Here is a 24,360-nt window from a genome sequence, read left to right as displayed (position 1 = left end):
TCTTTCTGTCTATAGATGTCATTTACATATTATGGGTACTTAGTTCTCTATACAATTTAATATTGTTTAAATTGTCATTTACATATTATGGGTACTTATTTATCTATACAATTTAATATTGTTTAAATAACTATCCATATTGTTAATAACCCTATTTCAAAATACTTCGACCGAAAACAGGTTTTACAATCATGGTAATACCTTGAAGCGCTAAATGTTTGATCATCAGGTATCTCGACCATAAGAGTGTGGTCCAACGCTCCAAGAACAATATCAAAACTCTTGCTAAATGCAAGGGATACAAATGATCGACTAGCTCTCGAATCAAACAATACTAAAGTAAGCATAAAGTTAACTAGGAACATACATAATCAGAAGCATAATAATAAGTACATAAAGGATAAATCAACATAAAAATAAAAAAGAGTAACATACAAATGACAACGTCTAGTACTACTCTAGCATCCTCAGTTGTGAGCTGAAAAGCTCTAGAAGCCTTCGCCTTGCCTTAGAGGCCATTTGTGATCATCCATGTAGCCAGAGCATGATTTATCACCCCTCTTATAGATAAACTGGGACAAGTAGCCTTCTTGTGGCCAATCTGATTGCAGTGGAAATATGCCAACATCTCCTGCTTGCAATCCCTTCTGAAATGAACCTCCTTGTCGCAGTTGAAACAACAAGATACAAACACACGACAAACCCCCTCCTATGCCTTCCTGTACATGCCAAATTGGTCGTAGCTCTTCTGACCCCTTGAATTCGAATCAACAACCTTGCACTTCTTCGGTGATGTTGACTATGTGTGAACCTGTGCTTGCTTCCTCTTATGTTGCTGCATCTCGAGTTCCCACTCCCATTTTCGGGTTATCATAATCATCTCTCTGAGGGTATGACACTTGGATGAATTCACAAACTCTTAGATCTTAGTCCACATTATATCATAATACTAGATCATCTTCATGGCCTTGGTGTCCGCATAGTCGGAGCAAAACAATGCCCTCTCCATAAAATTATCAATGATCTCCATCACCGACTCCATTTCAATTGTCTACTCAAGAGTTAGGAACTCTCGAGTCACTTTCTCAACCTCAGTAGGAGGCACATACTCCTCCCTAGACTTGTGTGTGAACTCAACCCATGTCATCGCCACTGGTTCGACCAGAGAAATTGATCGAACAATCAGAATCCACCTTGCATCCTCTAATAACAGGTTCACAACAAACCTGACTTTTTCCTTCTTGGGGAAAAATTTAGGTTAAGTGGGTAAGTTGGGTACAAAATCCCCATTTAGAAACATTCTTTATGTAACTTTTTTATTATTATTCTAGGGCTTTTGTAACATCCGGATTTTACCAGGTATCTTGTAAATCTAATTTTGTCATATTGTGAGAGGGACTCGGCGAGTTGGAGCTCAGACTCGCCGAGTAGAGACGCGGAATTGAACATTGGTGCGCGCCTGGACTCGGCGAGTCCAGGATATGGACTCGGCGAGTCTGCGCTGTGTAATGAAACCCTAAATCTCCGGGTTTGAGGCCTATTTAAAGGGCCTTATGGCCGTCATTTGTGCTCACCCAACCCTCAGTGAGTGACCCTTGTGTTCTTGAGCTATTTGTGAAGAGAAAGGAGCCATTCTTGATCTTGTGTGTGTTATTTAGCAAGAAGAAGGAGACCCTAGGCAAGAGGAAGCAAAGGAGGTTGCTATTTCGTGGATTTGGAGCTTAGATCATCACTCTAGAGGTATTATCTCGGACCATTTTCTGTTTAGTGAAGCATGATGCAATTTAGGGCTTGTGGTGGTCATTTATGGGATGATTTGATGCCCATTGGTTCCCTCTTTGAGTTGAGGCCATGGATCTGGATCCATAGAGGTCCAGAGAGCCTCACTCATCAAGCTTTATGAGTGACAATAGAGTCTTTGACCTTGTGTTGTAGTATTTGAGTCATAAACATCATATATGGTCATATAGAGGTTGTATGTGCATCAAGATTGTAACTTTACGTGCTAAATGAGCTTGGAGGGACTGGATCTATGGATTAATGAACCGAATCTGACCTTTAGAGCAAGATTGAGTCAGTGCATGGCATGGACTCGCCGAGTCCGAAGAACAGACTCGGCGAGTAGCATGAATGTTGCCCGACCACACTGTGAGTGGCCTCGCCGAGTTGGGAAAGGTGGACTCAGTGAGTCAAGGGGGAGTCAGAATGGACAGGTGGACTGAGTCTAACTGGACTCGCTGAGTTGTTCTTGAGACTCGGCGAGTTGAGTCGTGGTGGCCCCACAACTCGTGCCAGGTGGAACTCGTCGAGTTGAGGGAATGCTCGACGTGTCAAGGGAGGATTCCAGGGAAATTGGTGTACACGCCCAGACTCGACGAGTCGCCTGGGTACTCGCCGAGTCCGGTCAAAGTTGACCGTTGACCGTTGACCAGCGTTGACCTAGATTGACTTGTTATAGTGTGGTCAACCCTAGTTGGGAAAGTGTTAATTAGAGGTGTATTGTGCTATAGGGGGACGACAGCTCGACAGGTCGAGTGATTAGCGATTTCAGGTTTACGATTTACCGAGACACGCGAGGTGAGTCTTCTCACTATACTTTACCTTGAGTAGGTAACCGGAGTTATGTGATAGAGTATTTGTATGCTATGTATGTTATGTGTTGTACTGCATTACTTCTATGTGATTGATGCTGTGCATGTTTACAGAGTTAGAACCGAAAGGTTCACAGAGTTAGAACCTGAGGGTTCACAGAGTTTGGGTGCACGGACCCACAGAGTTATAGCCTCGAGTGGCTAATATGTGTTATATGTAGTATTTTGGGGAACTCACTAAGCCTTGTCCTTACAGTGTTGATGTTATTATTTCAGGTACTAGTGACGACCGCGGGAAGGCGCCGGCTTGATCCGTACACACACACATTCGGAGCTTGATATCATGATCTTGGGATTTTGTATTGTCTTGTTTGGATAATTAAAATGGTTGTTTTATGAATATCAATGGAATTATGTTTTATAAAAATTGAAAAATTTGTTTTGAAAATTTTCGGTGTTACAGCTTTGTTAGTTTTAATATTAACTAGTATATGATCACAACCTTTTTCCAAGACGTTTTTTTAAAGAAACAAAAATTGGTACATTTAAAACAACAGAAAAATTAGAGGTCATATATGATAAATGCAAGGGATCAAAGTAGCAAAATCTTGAAAAATTTGTGACTAATATTTAATATATAAAAAGCAAGGAATCAAAAGTGACAAACATAAAATACAAGGGATCAAAAGTGGCAGATTCATGAAACTTTTATGGCTAAATTTTGGATATATATAAAATGTATGGACCAAAAGTGGCAAACATAAAATACAAGGGACAAAAAGTGGAATACATAAAACAAAAGGGACTAAAAGTGGCAACTTCTTGAACCTGTTGTGGTTAAACTATGAATCATAAAAGTTAGGGACCAAAATTAACAACTTCTTGGAAACCGTTGCGGCTAACCTATGAAACATAAAAAGTTACTATTCCTAAACGCATTATCCTTTAAAGTAGTATATTAATGGCGCCCTTATAAAGGAAACACCATTTGCATGTTTAATTTTTAAAAAACATTCCACAACCTTAGTCTCATCCTTTCCACGCAGAATAAAACTACCCCACCTCTTCTAGTTCTTTGCTATGTTGAAATTTCTCATATCGTTGCTCACACATTTTCCCGATCAGTTCACTCTCCATATGGTTTTCCCTAGCACTCTTTTTCCTTTTTCTGCAGGATGTTTGTAGTTATTTTACTGCAAGTTGAAACTCAATTTAAATTGGTTTCTTTGTGCTAAATTGTGGAGTGAGTGGTCGTGGTGGTGAAATTCAATTATGAATGGTGGTGTGTGTCGCTTAAAATGGATGATGTTGACGGGAGAAGATAAACCACACTAATGATAAATTATTTATAAAAATGTTAAGAGTAAATTACACGAATGGTCCCTATGGTTTGGGTTAATTTGTACGTTTGGTTCTAACTTGTTTGTTTTTGCTGCGCTCTTGGTCTCCGTCTTACCTAAAAAGACTATTTTGCATTTGATTTTTAATTTGTTTAAATAAACACCACCCCAACTCTATTTCAACATCACCTCACCTTACCTTACCTACCCCACGTTATTTAAAAAAATTAAAAATTCAAAGACAAAATAGTCTTTTAAAGTATGAGAGAAACCAAACGTACAACAAAAACAAATTGTATGGATTTTCCAAGTTAAAAAAAATAAATAAATAACTCACCTTATCTTACCTACCCCACGTTATTTAAAAAAATTGAAAATTCAAAGACAAAATAGTCTTTTAAAATATGACAGGAACCAAACGTACAACAAAAAACAAATTGTATGGACTTTCCAAGTTAAAAAAATAACTTATGGATCAAACGTGCAAAAGACCCCAAACCATATGGACAATTTGTGTAATTTACTCAAAAGTTAATGGTAATCTATAAAGAAAAGTTGGAATGCCTAATTAAAGTTTTGTTCTTCTACTTGAATGAACGAAATACTTGATCGAATGCAATAGTAAATCATATAAAATGACTAAATATTTAATAAAATAATATTTTATTATCCTAAAAAAGTCATTTTTCTTTTTGAAAATAGTTATTAATATACGTTTTTTTTTGTAGATTTAGTAATATTCACATATATTTTGACACAAAAACATAAAATACATACAAAGAAGCAAATACCCTTGAATGCTTGACGACTGTTCCAAGTAGAAGGGCATGCATATCTAGGCGGATAAACCGAAAAACTTGTTGCGAATTGAACTCAATGTTCGACATATTATATAGACAATGCGATAGGATCAAGTCTTGTAACAGGAACACAAACCAAAGGGTTAGCTCTAGGAATTGTGATCCCGATACCCTCTTCCATGTCAACACTAGTTAAATTCCCATCTTTTCCAGCCTTCCAATCGAAGCACTGAATCATACAACCAAGGGTTACATGAACCAGCATCAACCCTAACGAAATCCCTGGGCACATCCTCCTCCCACTCCCAAATGGTAACAACTGAAACTGCTGTCCTCTCAGATCGAACTGCTTCTCTTCAAATCTTTCAGGCCTGAATTCAAGTGGGTTTTCCCAATAGGATGGATCTCGGCCAACACCCCATACGTTAAAAAGAATACTTGTCTTTGCTGGAATAAGATAACCTCCCAAAGTGCAATCTTCGGTTGAATGTCTTAGAATCACTGGGGCTGCGGGGTGAAGACGTAGTGATTCCTTCACGATTGCTTGGAGATAAGGAAGGTTCGGTATGTCTGATTCTTGTAAAAGTCTGTCTTTTCCCACAACTTTCTCGATTTCTTTTACAGCTTTTCTCATTATGTTGGGATGGTTTACAAGTTCCGCTAAAGCCCACTCGGTAGTAATGGCGGAAGTGTCTGTTCCTGCCGCAATTATATCCTGCAATTTGATAACAGATATGTCAGTAGTAGCGAAAACCGATAAGATATGATATTTGGAGTATTACCAAAATGAAGGCTTTAATGTTTTCTCTGGTCATCTTTATCTCCATGCGCTCATCTTCTGAGATATCGAGTAAAAGATCGAGCAAGTCCTTAACTTCTCCCTTCTCATTCTTCTGCTTTCTTGCCTCTTCATGCTTCTTCATGATCTTTTCTATCAAGGCATCAAATCTTCCACGAATACGCTTTGACTTTTTTCCAATCCCTTGCAAATCAAGATTCTTCAAGAACCATATATGATCCGAAAGGTTAAATGTTACAATGAGTTCATTTATGTCGGTAACTATCTTTCTTATGTCCCCTGTGTCGTCCTCTTCGTCTGTACACGTGTTGCTCATAAGCATTCTTGACATAATATTGCTCGTCATCTTCATCAACTCCCCTTCGAGTTCCACCGACTTCCCAACTTTGGCCTTTTCCGATAAATATCTTAAAAACCGATGAATTTCATCGCGCCTAACTGGAAGGAGGGAGTCCAGTGTTTTAGCATTGAGGACTTCTGACATGACTATCTTCTTCAAGAACTTCCAGTAGGATCCGTAAGGAGCAAAGATGAAGCCACGGCCTCCGTAGGCAAGATAATCCATGGATGAGTTATGGGGTCTGTCTAGAAAGACATTTTCATATGTTTTAAATAATTCTTTCGCTGTTTCTGGTGACCCGACAACAACACAAGGTTTGGAGCCTAGCAAGATGCGAAAAACTGGCCCATATTGGAGAGAAAGCTTATGAAAAGCTCGATGAGGGCTTGGACTGAGAAGGTGGAGATGCCCGATGATGGGAAGGGCAAATGGGCTCGGTGGGATGCGAGGGTTAGACTTCGCACGACTCAACTTGAATAACACCGGTAGGAAGATCGTGGATATGACACTTATGAGAAAGAGAATGAAGTAACCTTGAACATCAGCCATGTTTAATTGAAATCATGAATTGGAATCTATGCTCCATTTAAAGATAATGAAAACACATTTTTCCAAAGCCGCCATTAAAATATCTCATTATTTTCTTCATCTTCATCTATGGTCCAGCCATCACCACTAGGCCGGGTATGAACACTTCTATTTGATTTCAATAATTGAGTGCAACAAATGCCTTTTAATTATCTTTTTACCTCAATGTTCAAGTTAAATTCTCGTTTATCTACTTAATGTTTATAAACAGAAATCGCGGATTCAATAGGAAGTGGAGGGAGACGAAAACACAAAATATTTCCTCGGAAAAAGAAGAGATCCAGAATAAATGTGTTATCAGATGGTGGGGTGCTACAGCCAATTCTGTCGTGAAAAACAAAATTTGGATTTTTTTTGTCCACAAATTTTTACAACTCACGTGAAACACGACCAAAGTTCATTAAAACCATATTCACAACAATTTCTCCCTTGGAAAATGAAGCACTTGAATCGGAGTTCTTTCTTGGTGAAATTAAAGAAGCTGTATGGTGTTGACTGAGTGACAAGGCATCCATGCTGGATGGATTTACTTTGAAATTTATCAATCACGTTGATTAATTTTATTACGACGATTAAAAGCTTTGAGCAGTTTGGTGGGCTAAGGGGTTGAATGCCTCTTTTAGATCTCTAATTCCATAAATAAAAGATCTTGCCACCCCAAAAAGACTTTTATCACATTAGCCTCGTTAGCCTCATTGGGTGTTTGGTGAAAATCTTATCCACAGTTCTTGTCGATTGTTTTAAATTATTGATTGCAAAGTAGTTAGCTTTTGATTATGGTTGTTAAAATTGCGATTTTGATAGAAAGATCGTACGATCCTATTTAGGTAAATCGATCTCGATCTTACTGGAATCGTTTTTCGGTAGGATCGTAGGATCGTTAATATATATATATATTTTTTTAAATTCAAATATTTTTTTGGACTACTAAATAAAAAGAATACAATTGTGAATTGTTTATCATTAAATAGTGTGAAAATTGTCAGAAAATTTTCAATATTTTCGGAAAAGTTACACTTAAGTCCTAAGATTTTTTTTAACATAAAAGTCTCAATTATTTCATTTTGACTCAAAAAAAAAAAAAAAAAAAAAAAAACTTTTAACAGAAAATGACATATATATATATATATATATATATATATATATATATATATATATATATATATATATATATATGGGAAAAGTGAATATAACCTTAAGGGTATATAAGCTTAGGTACTCAAACTCATCATATTACGTCGTTTTGTATCATATATATACATTGTAATTGTCTAATGTTCGTATAATTCAACTTCTAACTTGATATCATTCAAAAAAATTTATAAATTTCACATTTATTTTCCTTTTACATAATTTTCATTTTCAACTATAATATATATAGTCTAATTGATATTCGTCAAAAAGATGTGATGTAAGAGGTAGATAATAATGAAATTTTGAAAATCTTGAAAGTAAATCAAGTTAAGGATTGAAGTTGAAGAACATTATAATAAATATATCAAACAAAATGACGTATTATGGTGAGTTTGGGTACCTAAGCTTATATACCCTTAAGGGTATATTCACTTTTCCCTATATATATATATATATATATATATATATATATATATATATATATATATATATATATATATATATATATATATATATATATATATATATATATATATATATATATGAGACATGTTGTTGGCCTGAAAATCAAGATCAAAATGATGTTTCTTTAAAGTGGACATCCACAAAACTTTCGACTCCCTTAATTGGGACTTATTCTGAAGTAAATGAAGGAGGTGAATTAGAGGATGAAAAATCTTAAATCTGGTAGGGCTTCGGTCCTTGTTAATGGGCCACTTAAAAATGAATTTGCGAGCATGGGTGCTAAACAACAAGTTTCATATTTCTATTTGTTTCCTACTTTTGATTTTACTAATAAGTGGTACTTTTTTTTTTTCTACCTGTGATTTTAGTTAGTTTCAAAATGAATGTTTTGAACAAGCAGATTAGCTTTTTATGATGTAATATTTACTAAAATTTAAAGTAACTTTTGTCTTTGGATTTATTGTATATCCATCTTGCAATTAACTTTATAATGAAAACTCCCAAAGAAATTTTTTTATGGAGTTTGCTACAAGTTTTATAAAAAAGTTAAATATTTTTTTTTTGTTCCTATAAATCCTCTTACCAATAAATGGTGACATGTGTAACATTTAATACTCATTTAATGAAATTTAACGATGTTTTAGTATACTAATGTGATAGATATCACCATTTAAATAGACAGGAGAGTAATAAAAAATTTAAAGATATTTAATTTCTCATATTATAATGAGAAATTGCTACAGAATTTTTCAACGAAATATATAATGAACAATGTGTACGGAATCTATAATGACAAACTGTTATGGCCCAGTTATTCTATAGTGAATTTGCTATGGTATTTGTTCCATCTAAACTTTTGCTATGGAAGGGGCGTAATTAATTTGCTAGATAAGTGAATTTTTGAAGCAAAAAATTTAACTATGAAGGATTCAACTTTTGAATCCCATTTCAATTTTCATAGCTATATGGGTTAGGCTCTGGAATTTCAGCCTCTAACTATGGAAAATTTCTATAGCTCTTCCAAAATTTTCTTGTAGTGATATCATGTCTATAAATAGAAAATGATAGTCTACAATCTATATTAGTAATATTAGTTGCAAAAATAGTTAAATCCATGATTAATATTGCATGTATGTGCTCTTTCAAAAAAAAAAAATATTGCATGTATGAATTAAAGAATAATCTACTTTCTTTAAGTTTCGAAAAGGTTTTAATGTAAAAGATGTGCACGCATAATAGGCCATTAAGCATAAATATACCTACACTTTTTCGTATTAGGAATAACATAATGCATAATCTTTTTTTTTTTTACCTATCAAGCATTTATACTCTTTGGACTTGGTCATTAATTCATTATAAGTGTGTTGTGTAATATTTGGAGTCATTGGGCTTGGTTATGAGTTGTTGTTTAGTTTAGTTTATTTTTGTTGGGTTTACTTGAATATCCAAAAGGGATATGCCAGGTTTTTGGCATCAAAATGATATCTCTTTGGCACACAATTCCTTTTCTACAATGATTGTATGAGTTTTTCTTCCAACATTAATGTGATATTTGTTACCTCTTTTAACAAAAGTTTTGTATTTCGTTCCTAATAGTTCCAATGATTCATTAAGCATGTTAATGTAGAGTATATATCACCTAAAATGAACTTTTGTTTCATCTTCATCTATATGGTACACAACTTTTTCATGTACTTCTGTAGGCTACTTTAGTTTTTTAGATTTGTTAGCAACCGAAAATCTGATAAGATTCTTCCTGTTTTCATTAGGAATGTATATATATATATATATATATATATATATATATATATATATATATATATATATATATATATATATATATATATATATATATATATTCCATATTGCTAGTCATAATTCTTTATGTATCCACAAAGTCATGAAGTGTTAAACTGTTAATGTATTTTGGTCTTTTATGACACATGCAGTTTAGAATATCACACTGGTCAAGATCTAAACCCCTCTTAAACTTAATTAAAAATCTTATTGTTCTTGAACTCACAATCATGAAACTAAAGTGTATTCATATGATGTAATAACATTGGTTATTTATATCTATTAGACTGTATAGAATCCATGAATTTGTGAAGTTGACGTAGAAAGTTAGTTGGAGATGATTGAGAAATTGATTGAAAATTTGTATTGGATATGAGATTAGTTATATTGTGGTACTCGATATTATAACTAAATCATGTGATGAATTGTTACGATTAAGAAGTCAATTAACACAAACAAAATAATTAAAGATGTGATGAAAATATAAAACACAAGGATTTAACATGCTCGATCAGAGAAATCGAGCTACGTCAAAAAAACAAACTTGATAGAGATTTTATTAATAATATTCACACATTCATACAAATGGATATACTTATAATGATGAGTTAACTTAAAATATACTAATAGATAGGACCTAAGAAAGCCCATGACAATGTTGAATCATCTAGTCCATTAATCGAGTCCCATAGTAGTTGTAACAAATGACAAAAATATGTCATTCGCCGGTTAACTTAAAAATTAAAATATACTATTCACAAAAATAAGTATTATTAATACATGAAAAATAAAAAATTGTGTATTAAGTATACTTAGGAGAAATTGAGACTCTAATTGGATAGTGTTTGTTAACATGACTTCATGCATATGATGATCGTCAAAAAACGGATTTAGTATACCAAAAGTTACAGGCTTTCGAAGAAAACGAAAATCTAGCCGGCTAAAAGTGTAAAATTACGAAACTTCAAACGCTTCGTTAGGTGCCTTAAATGATGAATTTTCAACCCCGGGCAATTTTTCCTCGATCACAATAAGATATACTACTTGATTTTGAAGTTAACTCATTTTGCCTGAAAAACTCAAAAATCGAACGATACGACATAAGCTTATTCGATCCTTGGGGTTAGCTACGCATCGCGTTACCTATTTTTTATCGTGTTTTTGAACATTACATAATATTTGATTTCATTATTGGAATATTTTTTACTTAGAATTTATCACTTTCGTAAAAAATGTTAATCGTAAAAGTTATAAATATAACAAAATTGTAACTTCAAATGCTTTTTAACATAGTTTCATCATTTGTTGAAGAAATTCGATATCATTTTTGGAATCACCACACTCGAAGAAATTGACAGCTATGTTTGGAAAAAATTTACGAAGTTAGGTTTCGGCACACGCAAATCGAGACAACATGTGTCGGTTGACATCACCTTAATGATGTCATCAAGGTGACATCACTTGTCCTATAAATATAAAAACAATCTTCACAAAAATCAATCATATCTCTTCCTCTCTCTACCTGATCACTCTCTTTCTTTTCTCGAGTTTCGAGTCACCAGTGACAAGCTTTGATGATCTCTGCTACCCAGCACTGCCGCCCTACTCCGCCACATCTCTGCCACTGGCACCGTTGCCATTAGTCCCATCTCCGATAAAAACCAGGTGAAAGAGCTATTGTCGAAGACACCAAAAGCCTTCGCGAACGACCTTAGAACACAGCTACACGCTGCCATGAAGCAGTGGTGCTCTGGCGGTTTCCGGTGAAGTTCGTTTGACACAAAAGTGAATTTTTCGTTTTCCTAATGAATGGATCTACAAACATGTGAAGTCATTTCGTTCAAAAAGCTTTCTGTTTAAAAGTCAAGAAAACGAAATGAGCCCAGATTCTCAAAACGAACACTTTTGATGCTTCAAGGGTGAGTTCTACGACCTATTTTATACTTTTTAAGCTTTTGGAGGATGATACATGCATTATTCATTTTACGTTCACGTTTACATTTTACATTTACGTTCATTTATGTTTTCGTTATCGGTTACGTTTATATTTACGTTTATGTACATTATCGTTAATATTTATGTTATATTTACGTTTAATTACGTTATCGTTAACATTAATGTTTATATTTATGCTTATGTTACGTCATTCATATTTTCGTAATATTTACGTTTAAAGTTCAAGTTATATAACTACTTGTCACTAAAGATATGTCATTTTATGTTCTATACTTTATATGTCTTATATAAACTGGTTGAAGTTATATCACTTAAAATTAGTTATATAAAATTAGTATAGTTTATATGTATGAATAACTTTATTATAAACTAGATATAGTTTGTATTTCATATTTATACATGTTATGTAAATTTATTATCAAAATTTAGTAATAAGTTTAAAATGAACAAATATGGCTACAAGTAAGTATAAAATCTATATTTTTGGGTTATAAAATATAGTGTTTGGGTTATTTTTTTTAAAACAAAATGACTCATTTTGTATTTATAAAAGGAGGATTAAAAAGGTGATTTCTATATACATGCACGACGTATATATGTTTTATAAACCATAAGTTGTTTTGTTTGGTTGATTTCACATTAGTTGAAATCTGGTTTTGGTCAAAATGCACCCGTTATGCTACCTGATTTTCGTCAAAAAAAACTTTGATATAATTTTGAACACCAAGTCTTGTAAATTTATAAATTAAGTGCTAAGATTCAGGTTTCTATTACTAAAATGATTTGAACAAATACTAGTCTAATAAACTTTTAACTTAAAGTTTAGGACTAAAATGCACACAAACACTTATTAAACTTGGGATTCCCTACATGGAGATGTACACTTCATCCACTAAGAAAATAAAAACTTATTAAAGCCTTCTATGCTATAACGATTAATTAGAAAGGAGTGTGAAACTTTATGGTATAGATCTATACGGTTTGATAGTTATGTGTGTGGTTGCTAGCTACAACCTACGTCTGACGAGTCGAAACGGACATTAATATTCATTCTTTATATATTTTTTGGATGCCGACGAAGCGTTGGTGATGTTATCGGTACGCCCGTTTGCATTGCTTTTTCAGAGGCTTTTTCGTTTATAGTTCGGTTATAGGCTCATTATAAACTCGGACTTCACTCTAAAAATACATATATAAAATTGAAATTGTATTCATACATAGTTTGAATGCTCATACCATTTGAAATAGGATTGTATGTATAAGGAATATTTTGCTTAATAGATAAGTGTCGGTGAATTAATTAAAATAATACTTAATAATTTTATGACATGACTTGTATTGTTTATAAAGTTATACTTAATAAGTTATCAATATAAATAACACCCTCATTTGCATGTGAATACAATCATTTATTTTGTTTATTTTTATACTTTTTGAGAAAAAAAAAGTAATATTTTATATAACTTTTAAACACTTATATATTTGTTTTATACTTTTGGATTTGAAAATGTAATATCTTATATAAGTTTGAAACACTTATATATATATATATATATATATATATATATATATATATATATATATATATATATATATATATATATATATATATATATATATATATAAAGAGAGAGAGAGAGAGCTAGGTTCAAATATGAATGAACATTTATTGTGCGGAGTGTATGGACAGTGCTATTCTGTGAGAATGACAAAGAAAAATATGTTGTTTGATAATATGAATACGTTAAATCTTACATAACTATTGTCATTATCACATATTCTCACTAATTAAATCATCTATAAGGTTATTATAGATTTTTTGTTATTATTCTTATTCTGTCAGAATGTTTATTGAGTCGTATTCTGTCGGATTGAAAATGAGTGAAAAACGATTTGTGAGAACAAAAATAAATAAGAATTAATAAGAATACATGAAAATGACGATATTTTTGTAAGATTGAACGTATTTACATTACTAAACAACTTATTTTCTTAGTAAATCGCATTATCCACACGTCCGCACAATAATTGTCCATCTATATTATAACCTAGCTATATATATATATATATATATATATATATATATATATATATATATATATATATATATATATATATACATATATATATATATATATATATATATATATATATATAGAGAGAGAGAGAGAGAGTCAAGATCAAATAAGAAGGAAATTTTTGGTAGGAAGGTAAGAAGTTTTTTTTGTACATATTTTTTTCGCGAACAAACAAAATGAATCATTAGATGATTCATTTGTAAGATGATTCACAAGAAAAAATTCTCAAAAAAACATCACGATGATTCATTTATATAATGATTTTGTTGTTATTTACTAAAATTGTCATAAAAATGGATTTTTTCTTAATTTACTTAAAAATGAATCATATAGATGTTATTTTGAGAATTTTTTCTTGTGAATCATCTTAGAAATGAATCATCTAGTGATTCATTTTTTTTGTTCGTCAAAAAAATATGTAGAAAAAAAACTTCTTACCTTCCTACCAAAAAAATTTCTTACCGGATCTATATCGTGTATATATATATATATATATATATATATATATATATATATATTATAAAGTTGGATTTGAACAAATAATATTTTATATAAGTCTTAAACGCTTATATGTTATATTCTATACTTTTTGGTTAGAAAAGTATACTTTTCATAAAAGTTGGTCAAACAATCGAAATTTTATAAAAAACACTATTGGTTATAAAAGTACACTTGTCAAAACCTATAGAATACATATACAATTTAAATTAGCATTAGAACGTATTTAAGAAGATATTGATCACATTCTTTACATCCTCTTCTCTTTGAATCGCTTGAATCATTCACCCAGAAGGCCAGGTCTGATCTTGAAATCTGATTCACAACAGGTATGGTGATGGTTGGTGTTAGTGTCTGCCTAGAAACGGAATTGAAAATTTGTGTGCCCAGAAATGAAGCACGAATTCATTGTATGTGTACATGTGTGCATCAAGAACCTTCAAAGTCGATGGGTTCATTCATGTGTGCATGTAGAAAAAAAATTCAACAGGAATTCTCAAGATTTGACTTTATTGCATCTGAGAGAGATCGATATTTGACCTTTGATATTCGATCGCACAAAACCACACACATGAGGGTTTATGTACGCCATTGATTAAGTCACACATAACTTTTGTTGTTCGAGGTCGATTTGCAGGTGAGTGGAAAGGGGCGGAGTCGATTTAGCACTTAATCTGTCGTCAAATGACCATCGAATCCATAATCCTCTTTCTCCAATCGTCCTTCTTGTTTTGAGCTTGCAAACCTTCGTTTAAGATCTAGATCACCATCGTCTTCGTCCATGGCTCTTTCTTTCCTCATAGTTGATATTCCCAAAAAAATGAACCAATAAACACAGATCTGGAGCTCTGAACTGGGTGATGATGGAGACCCTTACAGAGGGCAATAAAGGTGAGATATCCGACGACGACTTGAAAAAGAGAGAGAGAGAGAGAGAGATTTATTTTTATTTTTATTTTCTTGTTCTTAATCTGAAAATCAGGAGAGAAAGGGAGAGGGAGAGAGAGATTTATTTTTATTTTTATTTTCTTGTTTTTTTTTAAATCTAAAAGTCATAAAAACAAATAGGAAAAAAGATAAAATCATATTAACAAGGGTAAATCCGTCATTTTGAATAAAACCATAACAGATTTGACCAAAGATGCAACAAAGTTTTGGACCACTAGTGCTACTCCAAACATTATTTTTGCCCAAAGTGGCAGTTTTTGACAAAGCACAAGGACCATTTGTGCAGTTTATTATTCATAACAGTTATCAATATAAGATAGATATATCTCAAAAAACGCTGTAACATATAATGATGGGTTTGACCTATAATAACGGGTTTTCATGACTCATGAGTTATACTTACTACTATTGAACGAAAACATAACTTATCTTCATTGACGCACACTTTTCTCTCATGTTTTTTTTTTTAAAAAAAAAGACCCGACATAAAATGTCTTTAATGATGGGGTTTTTTTATGTGGATAAAGACCAATTTTGTACTAGTATATATGATATATTTAATTGTGTAATTAACTTATATCTTGTTAATATGGTTACTCACTAAGCTCATTGTAACTTACCATTTTTGTTTTGTGTATCTTTTAGGTTCAGGTAAACTTAGTAGCATAAACTGGATTTAGTGGCGCCTGACTTGGATTCTTACATAAGGTTATTGTAGGATCCTCTTGATAATTACTTGTATTAATTTTTTATATGAATGTACACCAAAAATTTTATGATCCATGTAAAATGAAATTATTTGGGTATACTATGTATTAAAAAATCAGGTGTTACAAGTGGAAGTATGGAAGTGTGAGACTGAATTTGTATGGTTACTTTAATAATAACAATGGGGTTTGTTGTAGTTTTAGAAGTGTTGTTTTGTACATGTCATCTTTTTAGGGAACTTTTTGTTTAAATGGTTTGTTAAGTGACGACCTTAATAACCTCATGGACTTTCTCAGCTAGGTTAAAAGGTTAGGTTTCATCAACTTCTGTTATACCAACTTAGGTAACAACATTTTTATTAGTCTTAGTAATGGTAACAACTTGGGTTATAACAGGTTGATATTTTTGTACCTTGATGAAGGTCTTACTAAGGGTTTGAAAATGAAGGTGTTGAATAATTACATTGTTGATAATGTACCTCTTATGGTTGAACACCTATTGATGAAACATTATTTTTCCTGACTTCTCTTTCTTTAATCTAGATATAAGATCTCCTTTTCCTTTTACAACAACTTTTTTTTTTCAAAACAATTATTTCTTCTCAATTCTCATAGATTTCTATTCCTTTCAGTTTTCTTTAAGTATTTTAGAAATAATGTCGCTTCTTGTTGATCTCTTGGTCCTATAAGAACCTTCGATTTGATTGTGGGTAATTGAAAGCAAACTATTTCTATGTGTTTCGAGTTGATATTGTTGTAGTAATCATTTTGGGTATATAAGACACTTTGATTTGATTTGGCTAATCAAACCTATATGTTTAGATTGTCTTTTTGTTTTTCAAAGATTTGATTTGAATAAGTTTGGTTTGTCTCCAATACTCTAAACGAATCAACCTCGAGTAAATCACTAGGTAAATCTATTGCCTAACTTATTTTGATGTGTGCTCAAACTGAAGACTATAGCTCGGTTTGGGGATTATCTTGGACTTTAAGAAGGCCATGAAATGCATAGCGTTCTTAAATATTGTTTTAATATACTTATTGTTAACAACATTGTTGGTTTTTCAAACTTGAATTAAGTTTACTATTTTAGGACCAAAGTATTTTTCTGCAAACCTAAACTCTGAATTTTTGGGACATTTCCCGAACTGATTTTGTTTAAGTATGGTTTCAACTAGATTCAAGCGCGGGGCATTACATTACAAATATATCACAGATTGTAATTGTACGTATCAATCGAATATTTGTAGATATGGAAAATGGTAAAAAAAAAAAAAAAGTGATGTACCTTGTGGGTATTTAATAGCATCAGTAAGATAGTTTAGTGTGCTAGGAATTCATCAACTTATTAATTATAATTATATTTATGCAATGTATCGAATCACATATCAAACTAGTATGGTTAATCCGGTATTTAATAATTTCAATGAATAAGTTTAGTCTTTACTTTCTTATTAAAAGTACTTTTGATACTCCTATTGTAACCATAAGTACAACTTTCTTACTATCAAATTTGTATCCAATTTGTCGATGGATAGTCTTTATTACAAACCACAATGAAAAAATATTATATTTTCAAACATAGTTCATATGCAAAAGTTACGAAGGTTCAGAGTTGGGTCATATTTAATATTTTTCACTTATTAGCATGCTTTACGGGTATAAAAATATGACTTTCCGGCCTCTAAATTTGCAATCCAAAAGTTCGAAATCGACTTGGTTTTGGAAAAAGAAAAAAATCAGAAGGTATTTTTGGGTATTTTTGTTTTTACTATTTTTGAAAAAGAAGTTTAAGAAAATTAGCTATTATAATCATTTTCTCGTGTATTAATACATAAAAAAAAAATTGTAAGTTAGATTTTCTTTTAGATTGTCCGTAATATATTTTGGTGTTCATAAAAGCATTAATATATTATCCTATTATACGAATTTAGAATTGCCCGATTAAAATAATTTCCGAGAAATTAGACGTCCCTCTCATAAAAATTAAAAAATCCCTCCCATCAAATCAGCATCATGTTGTAATGTTTATAAATTATTACCCCTTTGTCAACGATTAGTTTCATATTTTTTTTTTTTTGTCAAATTTATGTGAACATAGAAGTAGATCGTTATTCTTAGAATTGAGCCAGTGGTAAGAAATTGTTTATTTTTCAACCAACGCTTAACATAAGACACATAAACTCATATTATATATATATATATATATATATATATATATATATATATATATATATATATATATATATATATATATATATATATATATATATATATATATATATATATATATATATATATATATATCCTTTCAATCCCTATTCTAATAAAATAATAACTTTATTCTCCTTTTAATATATGTCATCTTATTAGATCTCCTAATTAACACATACTAGGTGTGAAACCCGTATATTACACGGATTGATTTAAAAAAGATTAAACATTAAAATATAAATAAAAAATATTTTTTAATATACAACTTTAAAATAAGAAAGAAACATATTTATTAAAATTTAATATTACATATATGATATTCAATATTTTACATATATAAGTATATAAGTTCAATTTTAAAAATTGAAACAAACAAAAAATTTACAAGTGGATAATATTTATTTCAAAAATACCACAAAATGATAAATATCAAAACTCATGAGAGATTGACATGTGGTAAAAAAAACCTTTATTTATTAAGAAGGATTTATTTTCTTTTATCATGTGTTATCCTATTATGTTTCATAATTAATTCATGCACTTGTCAACTCCATTTCAAACTTTAAATTAAAATTTCCATTTTAATTACATTAGATTAATAATATTAAAATAAAAATTAAAATACAATTAATACAATTTATAAAATGAAATAATTTCACATATTTTTTAAATCAATGATTAAAATGTATATAACTCTAAAAATCTATTAATTATTAATTTATTTAAATAAATAATTAATAATTTTATGTTTTTACTATAAAAAATTAATTAATTTTATAGAACCACGGGTTATAAACTAATATATATATATATATATATATATATATATATATATATATATATATATATATATATATATATTGTGTATATGGAATTTGTAAAAAGAAAGTGTGGTGACCTCCTATATATGTACATAGTTTTTTTGTGAACTTCAACGACATTTGCATGTGAGTAAGAAATAGTCGATCACTAATAAAGACAAGTTCTGAGAAAAAAAAATAGTTCGAAAACGATAAAGAGTGAACATATGATTTTTTTAGTTTATATCTTTTATTAGCCTTTTTTGTAGACATGAAAATGAATTAGATTAAAAAAGATGACGTCTTTCCCGTTTTTGTTTATGCCAAACTGAAAGTTCGCTGGGGTGGCAAGATCTGAAAATGACAAGCAACGAGGAATCGAAAGCATAGGAATTATTGGATGAAAATTGAAAATAGTATGATTAACATGATCCATGGCATGTTAGGTTGGCAACGGGAGGGAATCAAGTCGAATGATTGGTACACAAACCAAAGGGTTAGCTCTAGCAAGTGAGAGCCCGTGTCCCTCTTCCATATCAACAGTAATTAGGTTTCCATCTTTCCCAGCCTTCCACTCGAAACACTGAATCATGGCTCCAAGTGTTGCTTGTATCAAGGACAACGCAATTGAAATCCCAGGACACATCCTCCTTCCGCTTCCAAATGGTAACATCTGAAAGTGTTGTCCTCTAACATCCAACTGTCTCTCTTGGATTCTTTCAGGCTTGAATTCAAGTGGGTTTTCCCAATGATTTGGGTCTCTTCCGAGGGCCCACACGTTGACAAAAATAGTTGTGTTTGCTGGAATAAAGTAACCTGCCACAGTGCACTCCTCTGTTGATTGTCTTGGTATCATTGGGGCTGCTGGGTGGAGTCGTAGGGTTTCCTTCACGATTGCTTGAAGATAAGGAAGGTTTGGTATGTCTGATTCTTGTAAAAGTCTGTCTTTTCCCACAACTTTTTCGATTTCTTCTACTGCTTTCTTCATGATGTTCGGATGGTTGATGAGTTCTGCTAAAGCCCATTGGATGGTAATCGCACTAGTGTCTGTTCCCGCTGTAAATATATCCTGAAATGATAGATCATGGATATTTTAGTACTTATCTTAACATATAAAATAGAAAAATACATGGAGACATAATATGTTTTAATGTTACCATAATGAAGGCTTTGATGTTCTCTCTAGTCAACTTTATCTCCATGCTCTCATCTTCGGAGATATCGAGTAAAATGTCGAGCAGGTCCTTCACTTCTCCATTCCCCTTCTGTTTTCGTGTCTCTTCATGATCTTTAATGATCCTCTCAATCAAAGTATCAAATCTTCTACCGATATCATTCAACCTTTTATCGAATCCCTGGAAGTCTAGATTCTTAATGAACCATATGTAGTTTGAAAGGTTAAACCTACCCATGATCTCAGCCATCTCAGCAACCAATATCCTCATTTCTCCTGCCTCGTCATCTTTGTCTGAACATCTTTCTTTCATAAGCATTCTTGATATCACATTGTTTGTGATCTTCACCACCTCCCCTTCAAGATCCACTGCTTTCCCAATTTTGGCTTTGTGAGATATTGATTTCATTAAACGATTAATCTCATCACGCCTAATTGGAAGGAGCATATCAAGTGTTGTCCCATTTAGGAGCTGTGAGGTGATTATCTTCTTCATGAACTTCCAATACGATCCATAGGGAGCAAAAGAGAAGTCTTTTGATCCATAAGTTAGGTAAACCACGGCTGAGTTTTGGGGTCGATCCAAATAAGCATTTCCATAGGTCTTAAGGAATTCTTTTGCCATTTCTGGGGAGCATGCAACAACACAAGGTACAGAGCCCAGAAAGATACGAAAAACTGGCCCATGTCGGAGAGAAAGTTTGTGAAAAGCTTGATGAGGATTCGGAGCAAGTAGGTGGAGATGTCCAATGATTGGAAGGGAAAACGGGCTTGGTGGAAGATGATATTTAGCATCACTTGATTTGGATAACGACCAGCGGACCAAGATGGTCGTGATCAAGGACATGAGAAAGATGGTGAAGTAGACATGGTAATCAGCCATGGCTTAGAAGTGTTAAGATGGTGATGTGCTCAAACTAGAAGAAAGAATGATTATGTATTCATGTGGACATAAATGGACTGAATCATCTCTTTCCATATTCTATATATAAATAATATAGACTCTACTTTTGCTCTGTTTCTAGCCGCCAGTAGTACAACAAGTAGTGATATTTGATATTTCGGCTACCCATCAATTTAATATTAATATTTTGTTCAATTATAATTTATAATCAAAGTAACTTCACTACAGGAACAAAAACAGTCTACGACCTAAATTTTGGTCATGAAAGCATCTTGTAGTACCAGAAATTAAGTAATAACTAAATTTTGGCAATCCTAAAAATATAATGACCAATTTTATAGGGTGGTCATTAACTCGGCCACCTACACAGAAAAAACTTTTGTTTCGTATCATAATAACTAAAAAAAAGTTAAATTACTTTTGTTTCGTATCATAATAACTATTTTATTTAATGATTAAAAATAATGTTGGTTATGTTAGAAGCTTAGTGATAAAAATAATAGTTACTATATTGAAAGTTTAGTGATCATATCTATCGGAGGTTTAGTGAACAAAAATAATAATCATTGACTCCTCTTATTCAAAACTAAAAATAAAAGTGCAACATTACTATTTTCTTGTTGAAAACTATTTAAATGTGGAAAAACAATTAGTGTAACGCCCGTGTTTCTGGGCTTGACATTTTTAGCAATGTAACAGTCCAGATTAACCTTTGTAACCCAATTTGAAATAATAAGAATGTATTATTTGCGAATTATGTGTTTTATACTTATCTGTTTAATTATGTGATTTGATTTAATCAATAATAAAAATAAGCGTAAAAATGAAATGTTATATAAACTCGATACTTATGCACGAACATGTAGTGGTTGAGACGAGGTTTCAGAAAATATAAAGAATGTTGAAATCCGAGTTATAACGAAGAAGTTATGATCTGTCGAAGTTCCACGACAAAACCGGTGTGGTACAACGTGACGTAAATAGTGAATTTACGAAGGAGTAATATTTAGCCTTAGTGATCAACACAATAGACATAGATAATGTTGAACCGAGAGCATGCATAACACGAACGCCTAAATCTGACTTCGTATGAGGAAGTTATGATTTTTCGAAGTTTCAGCTTAGCAGTAGACAGCTCAAAAGTTCGAATTGAGATCGAGCGAGTTTTAGCCGAAACTTTCTAAACGAGAATTGAAGATCTCGTCGATGGTAGTGCAACGACAGAAAGAGGGAAGAAAACGGACGTTGGACAGAGAAGTTATGAATTTCTAACGAAGTTTTTCTGTCCCGGCATACTAAAAATAAATAATAGAAAATAAAGTCAAAATTAGCCAACGAAGTCTAAATGAAAGTTGTAGAGCATAATCTCACCTACGTGTGGATATAAAGAACGTCGAAAACGGAGGTCGTATGCAAAAGTTATGAATTTTTGAAGATCGTGGCACACATACCAAAGCTTATCCGAAGCGTACGCCCAGCGTAAGGCTTGGTACGCCCAACGTACTTGGAAGTTACGCCCAATGTAATCCCAGACCCAGCAGCCTATAAATAGAAACCGAGATCAACCATTTGCCTTGCCATTTTTCTTTCTTTCTCTCTAGTTTTTTGCCTTGGTCGTTTGCATGCTAATTATATCCTGAAGCCCCAGTATCATTCCCGAGTCCCGAAGCAAGTTTCGAAGTCCCGAAGATCCCCAGAAGTAAGATTCCCGAGCCGAAGCCCTACCCACAAGGAGCCCGGTTTTTGTGAAGATCTTCCAGATCTACCGAAGAATATTACTTCTACAAGTTGTAGTGATGTCCGATCATCTTCTGATCAAGTGAGTGTGTAGTTACTCTCTTCTAATGCATAACTATAAAGTATTTTATATAAAATACGTGTTATGTGCATATTTTGTTGTTATATGTGTGAACGTATATTCACCTTCATCTATCTCATAGATATGACTTGTTTCCTATGAAATACGTGTTATGTGTATGTATCTCATCTGTTGTTTGGAATATGTATTGAATGAGAATGCTATACAGGTTTTTAAACTATGTGTGTGTGTGTGTGTGTATATATATATATATATATATATACCTACTGATATGTTGGGTAGAACATAGGTAGATAGTTGATGTGTGATAAACAGATGAGAGGCCTTGATGTCGTTGTTGTTGATCTAGTTATTCAGCAGAGTATGGATAATGACCACAGACTCTTTCTAGACAGTCCTGTGGAACGCTAGCAGGCTCATAACCTGTAGGCGTTGTGAACGATGTGTTCACCGGTGTACTCTATCCCCCATGGTTTCCTTTAGGACATTTATTGCTGAGGAAACCCCTTGTAGCAATGTCCGTACCGATGAAAATCCTTAATTAGGTTCCTTATAATAGATGTGGTTTTTGGGACGTAAAGTGAGGATAACGGGAATGGGTAATCTGGTTATTGTTGATTGTTGAAATTAAATATAATATTTATTGTGCGTTGAAAACCCTATATGCTCACCAAACTCCCAAGCCTAACCCACTCAATTTCATTGTATTACAAGAAGTGGCGCGATGGCATAAGATAGATGAATCACCAAGTTGTTTTGTTTACAAGTCTGTATATGTATATATTTGTTGAATGACTTGTAATGTTATCGTTTATGCTTTATGGTCTGTATCGGAACATGACATCCCCATTTTGATTATGAAATGAAATTATATTTCTTTATGAAATATTTTGATAAAAATCTATTTTATAATGTTTTGTTTTTGGGAACAAATTCCGCATCTCTTTTAAAATCAAAAGGATTTACTCAAAAAATGTTTAAAAAACATAAATGAAACCAGTCTTTTCTGGCCGAGATTTTGGGGATGTCACAGTTGGTATGAGAGCATTAGTTTAAGCAAACTAGGAATTTGTAGGATTTCTAGACTTAAACTTAGAATGCTAAGTGAAGATTATGAGACGAGTGTTTGTGATATTATGGACACGAGCACTAGTATATTTTAGGAAGTTGCCTAAAATGCTTTTATGTGCTAAATATTATATGTTGCCATATATGATATTATTTGTTCGGATATACGGTTTGTTGCCAACCGGATCTGAAGGTTTATGTGTTTAGGATTATAAGCGTATGTATATGATATTAGAACTAGCATGTGATCGTTTGGAGTAATAAGGATAAATTGAAATCTTATCGTGAAAGAGGATCTAAGTTCACCTTATTCGGTGTATAGATAAAAAATGGTGAGAAC

At 32.3% G+C, this 24,360-nt stretch overlaps 2 protein-coding genes and 1 long non-coding RNA gene across 3 annotated transcripts; 1 reads left to right on the top strand and 2 right to left on the bottom strand.

Moving 5' to 3' along the window:
* Positions 1-4,660: 4,660 nt before the first annotated feature.
* LOC145015649 (cytochrome P450 93A3-like) lies at positions 4,661-6,617 on the bottom strand. The gene is made up of 2 exons (XM_078974120.1): positions 5,514-6,617; positions 4,661-5,446 (listed from the first exon to the last, which is right to left on the bottom strand). Exons 1-2 carry the CDS (start codon positions 6,417-6,419, stop codon positions 4,820-4,822), a joined length of 1,533 nt encoding a protein of 510 aa, XP_078830246.1. The 5' UTR covers positions 6,420-6,617; the 3' UTR covers positions 4,661-4,819.
* On the top strand, positions 6,439-7,203 carry LOC145015650 (uncharacterized). The gene is made up of 2 exons (XR_013665987.1): positions 6,439-6,554; positions 6,670-7,203. It is a non-coding gene; the product is annotated as an uncharacterized LOC145015650 (long non-coding RNA).
* Positions 7,204-19,286: 12,083 nt separating this feature from the next.
* Positions 19,287-21,201, bottom strand: LOC145018331 (cytochrome P450 93A3-like). The gene is made up of 2 exons (XM_078976224.1): positions 20,213-21,201; positions 19,287-20,124 (listed from the first exon to the last, which is right to left on the bottom strand). The coding sequence occupies exons 1-2, from the start codon at positions 21,110-21,112 to the stop codon at positions 19,498-19,500; spliced, it is 1,527 nt and encodes a 508-aa protein (XP_078832350.1). The 5' UTR covers positions 21,113-21,201; the 3' UTR covers positions 19,287-19,497.
* Positions 21,202-24,360: the final 3,159 nt, after the last annotated feature.

Source organism: Lactuca saligna, chromosome 9, assembly GCF_052625555.1.
Source record: "Lactuca saligna cultivar CGN05327 chromosome 9, ASM5262555v1, whole genome shotgun sequence".
In the NCBI taxonomy this organism is placed as follows: Eukaryota; Viridiplantae; Streptophyta; class Magnoliopsida; order Asterales; family Asteraceae; genus Lactuca; species Lactuca saligna.
Note: the sequence above shows the minus strand (reverse complement) of the source record. Positions and strands in the feature narration are given on the sequence as shown.

Excerpts from the sequence above, each read along its gene's own strand:
- LOC145015649 (XM_078974120.1), bottom strand. The coding sequence starts at position 6,419 with ATGGCTGATGTTCAAGGTTACTTCATTCTCTTTCTCATAAGTGTCATA. Across the intron at positions 5,447-5,513 it reads ACATTAAAGCCTTCATTTTG|GATATAATTGCGGCAGGAAC; the intron begins GTAATACTCCAA and ends ATCAAATTGCAG.
- LOC145018331 (XM_078976224.1), bottom strand. The coding sequence starts at position 21,112 with ATGGCTGATTACCATGTCTACTTCACCATCTTTCTCATGTCCTTGATC. Across the intron at positions 20,125-20,212 it reads ACATCAAAGCCTTCATTATG|GATATATTTACAGCGGGAAC; the intron begins GTAACATTAAAA and ends CTATCATTTCAG.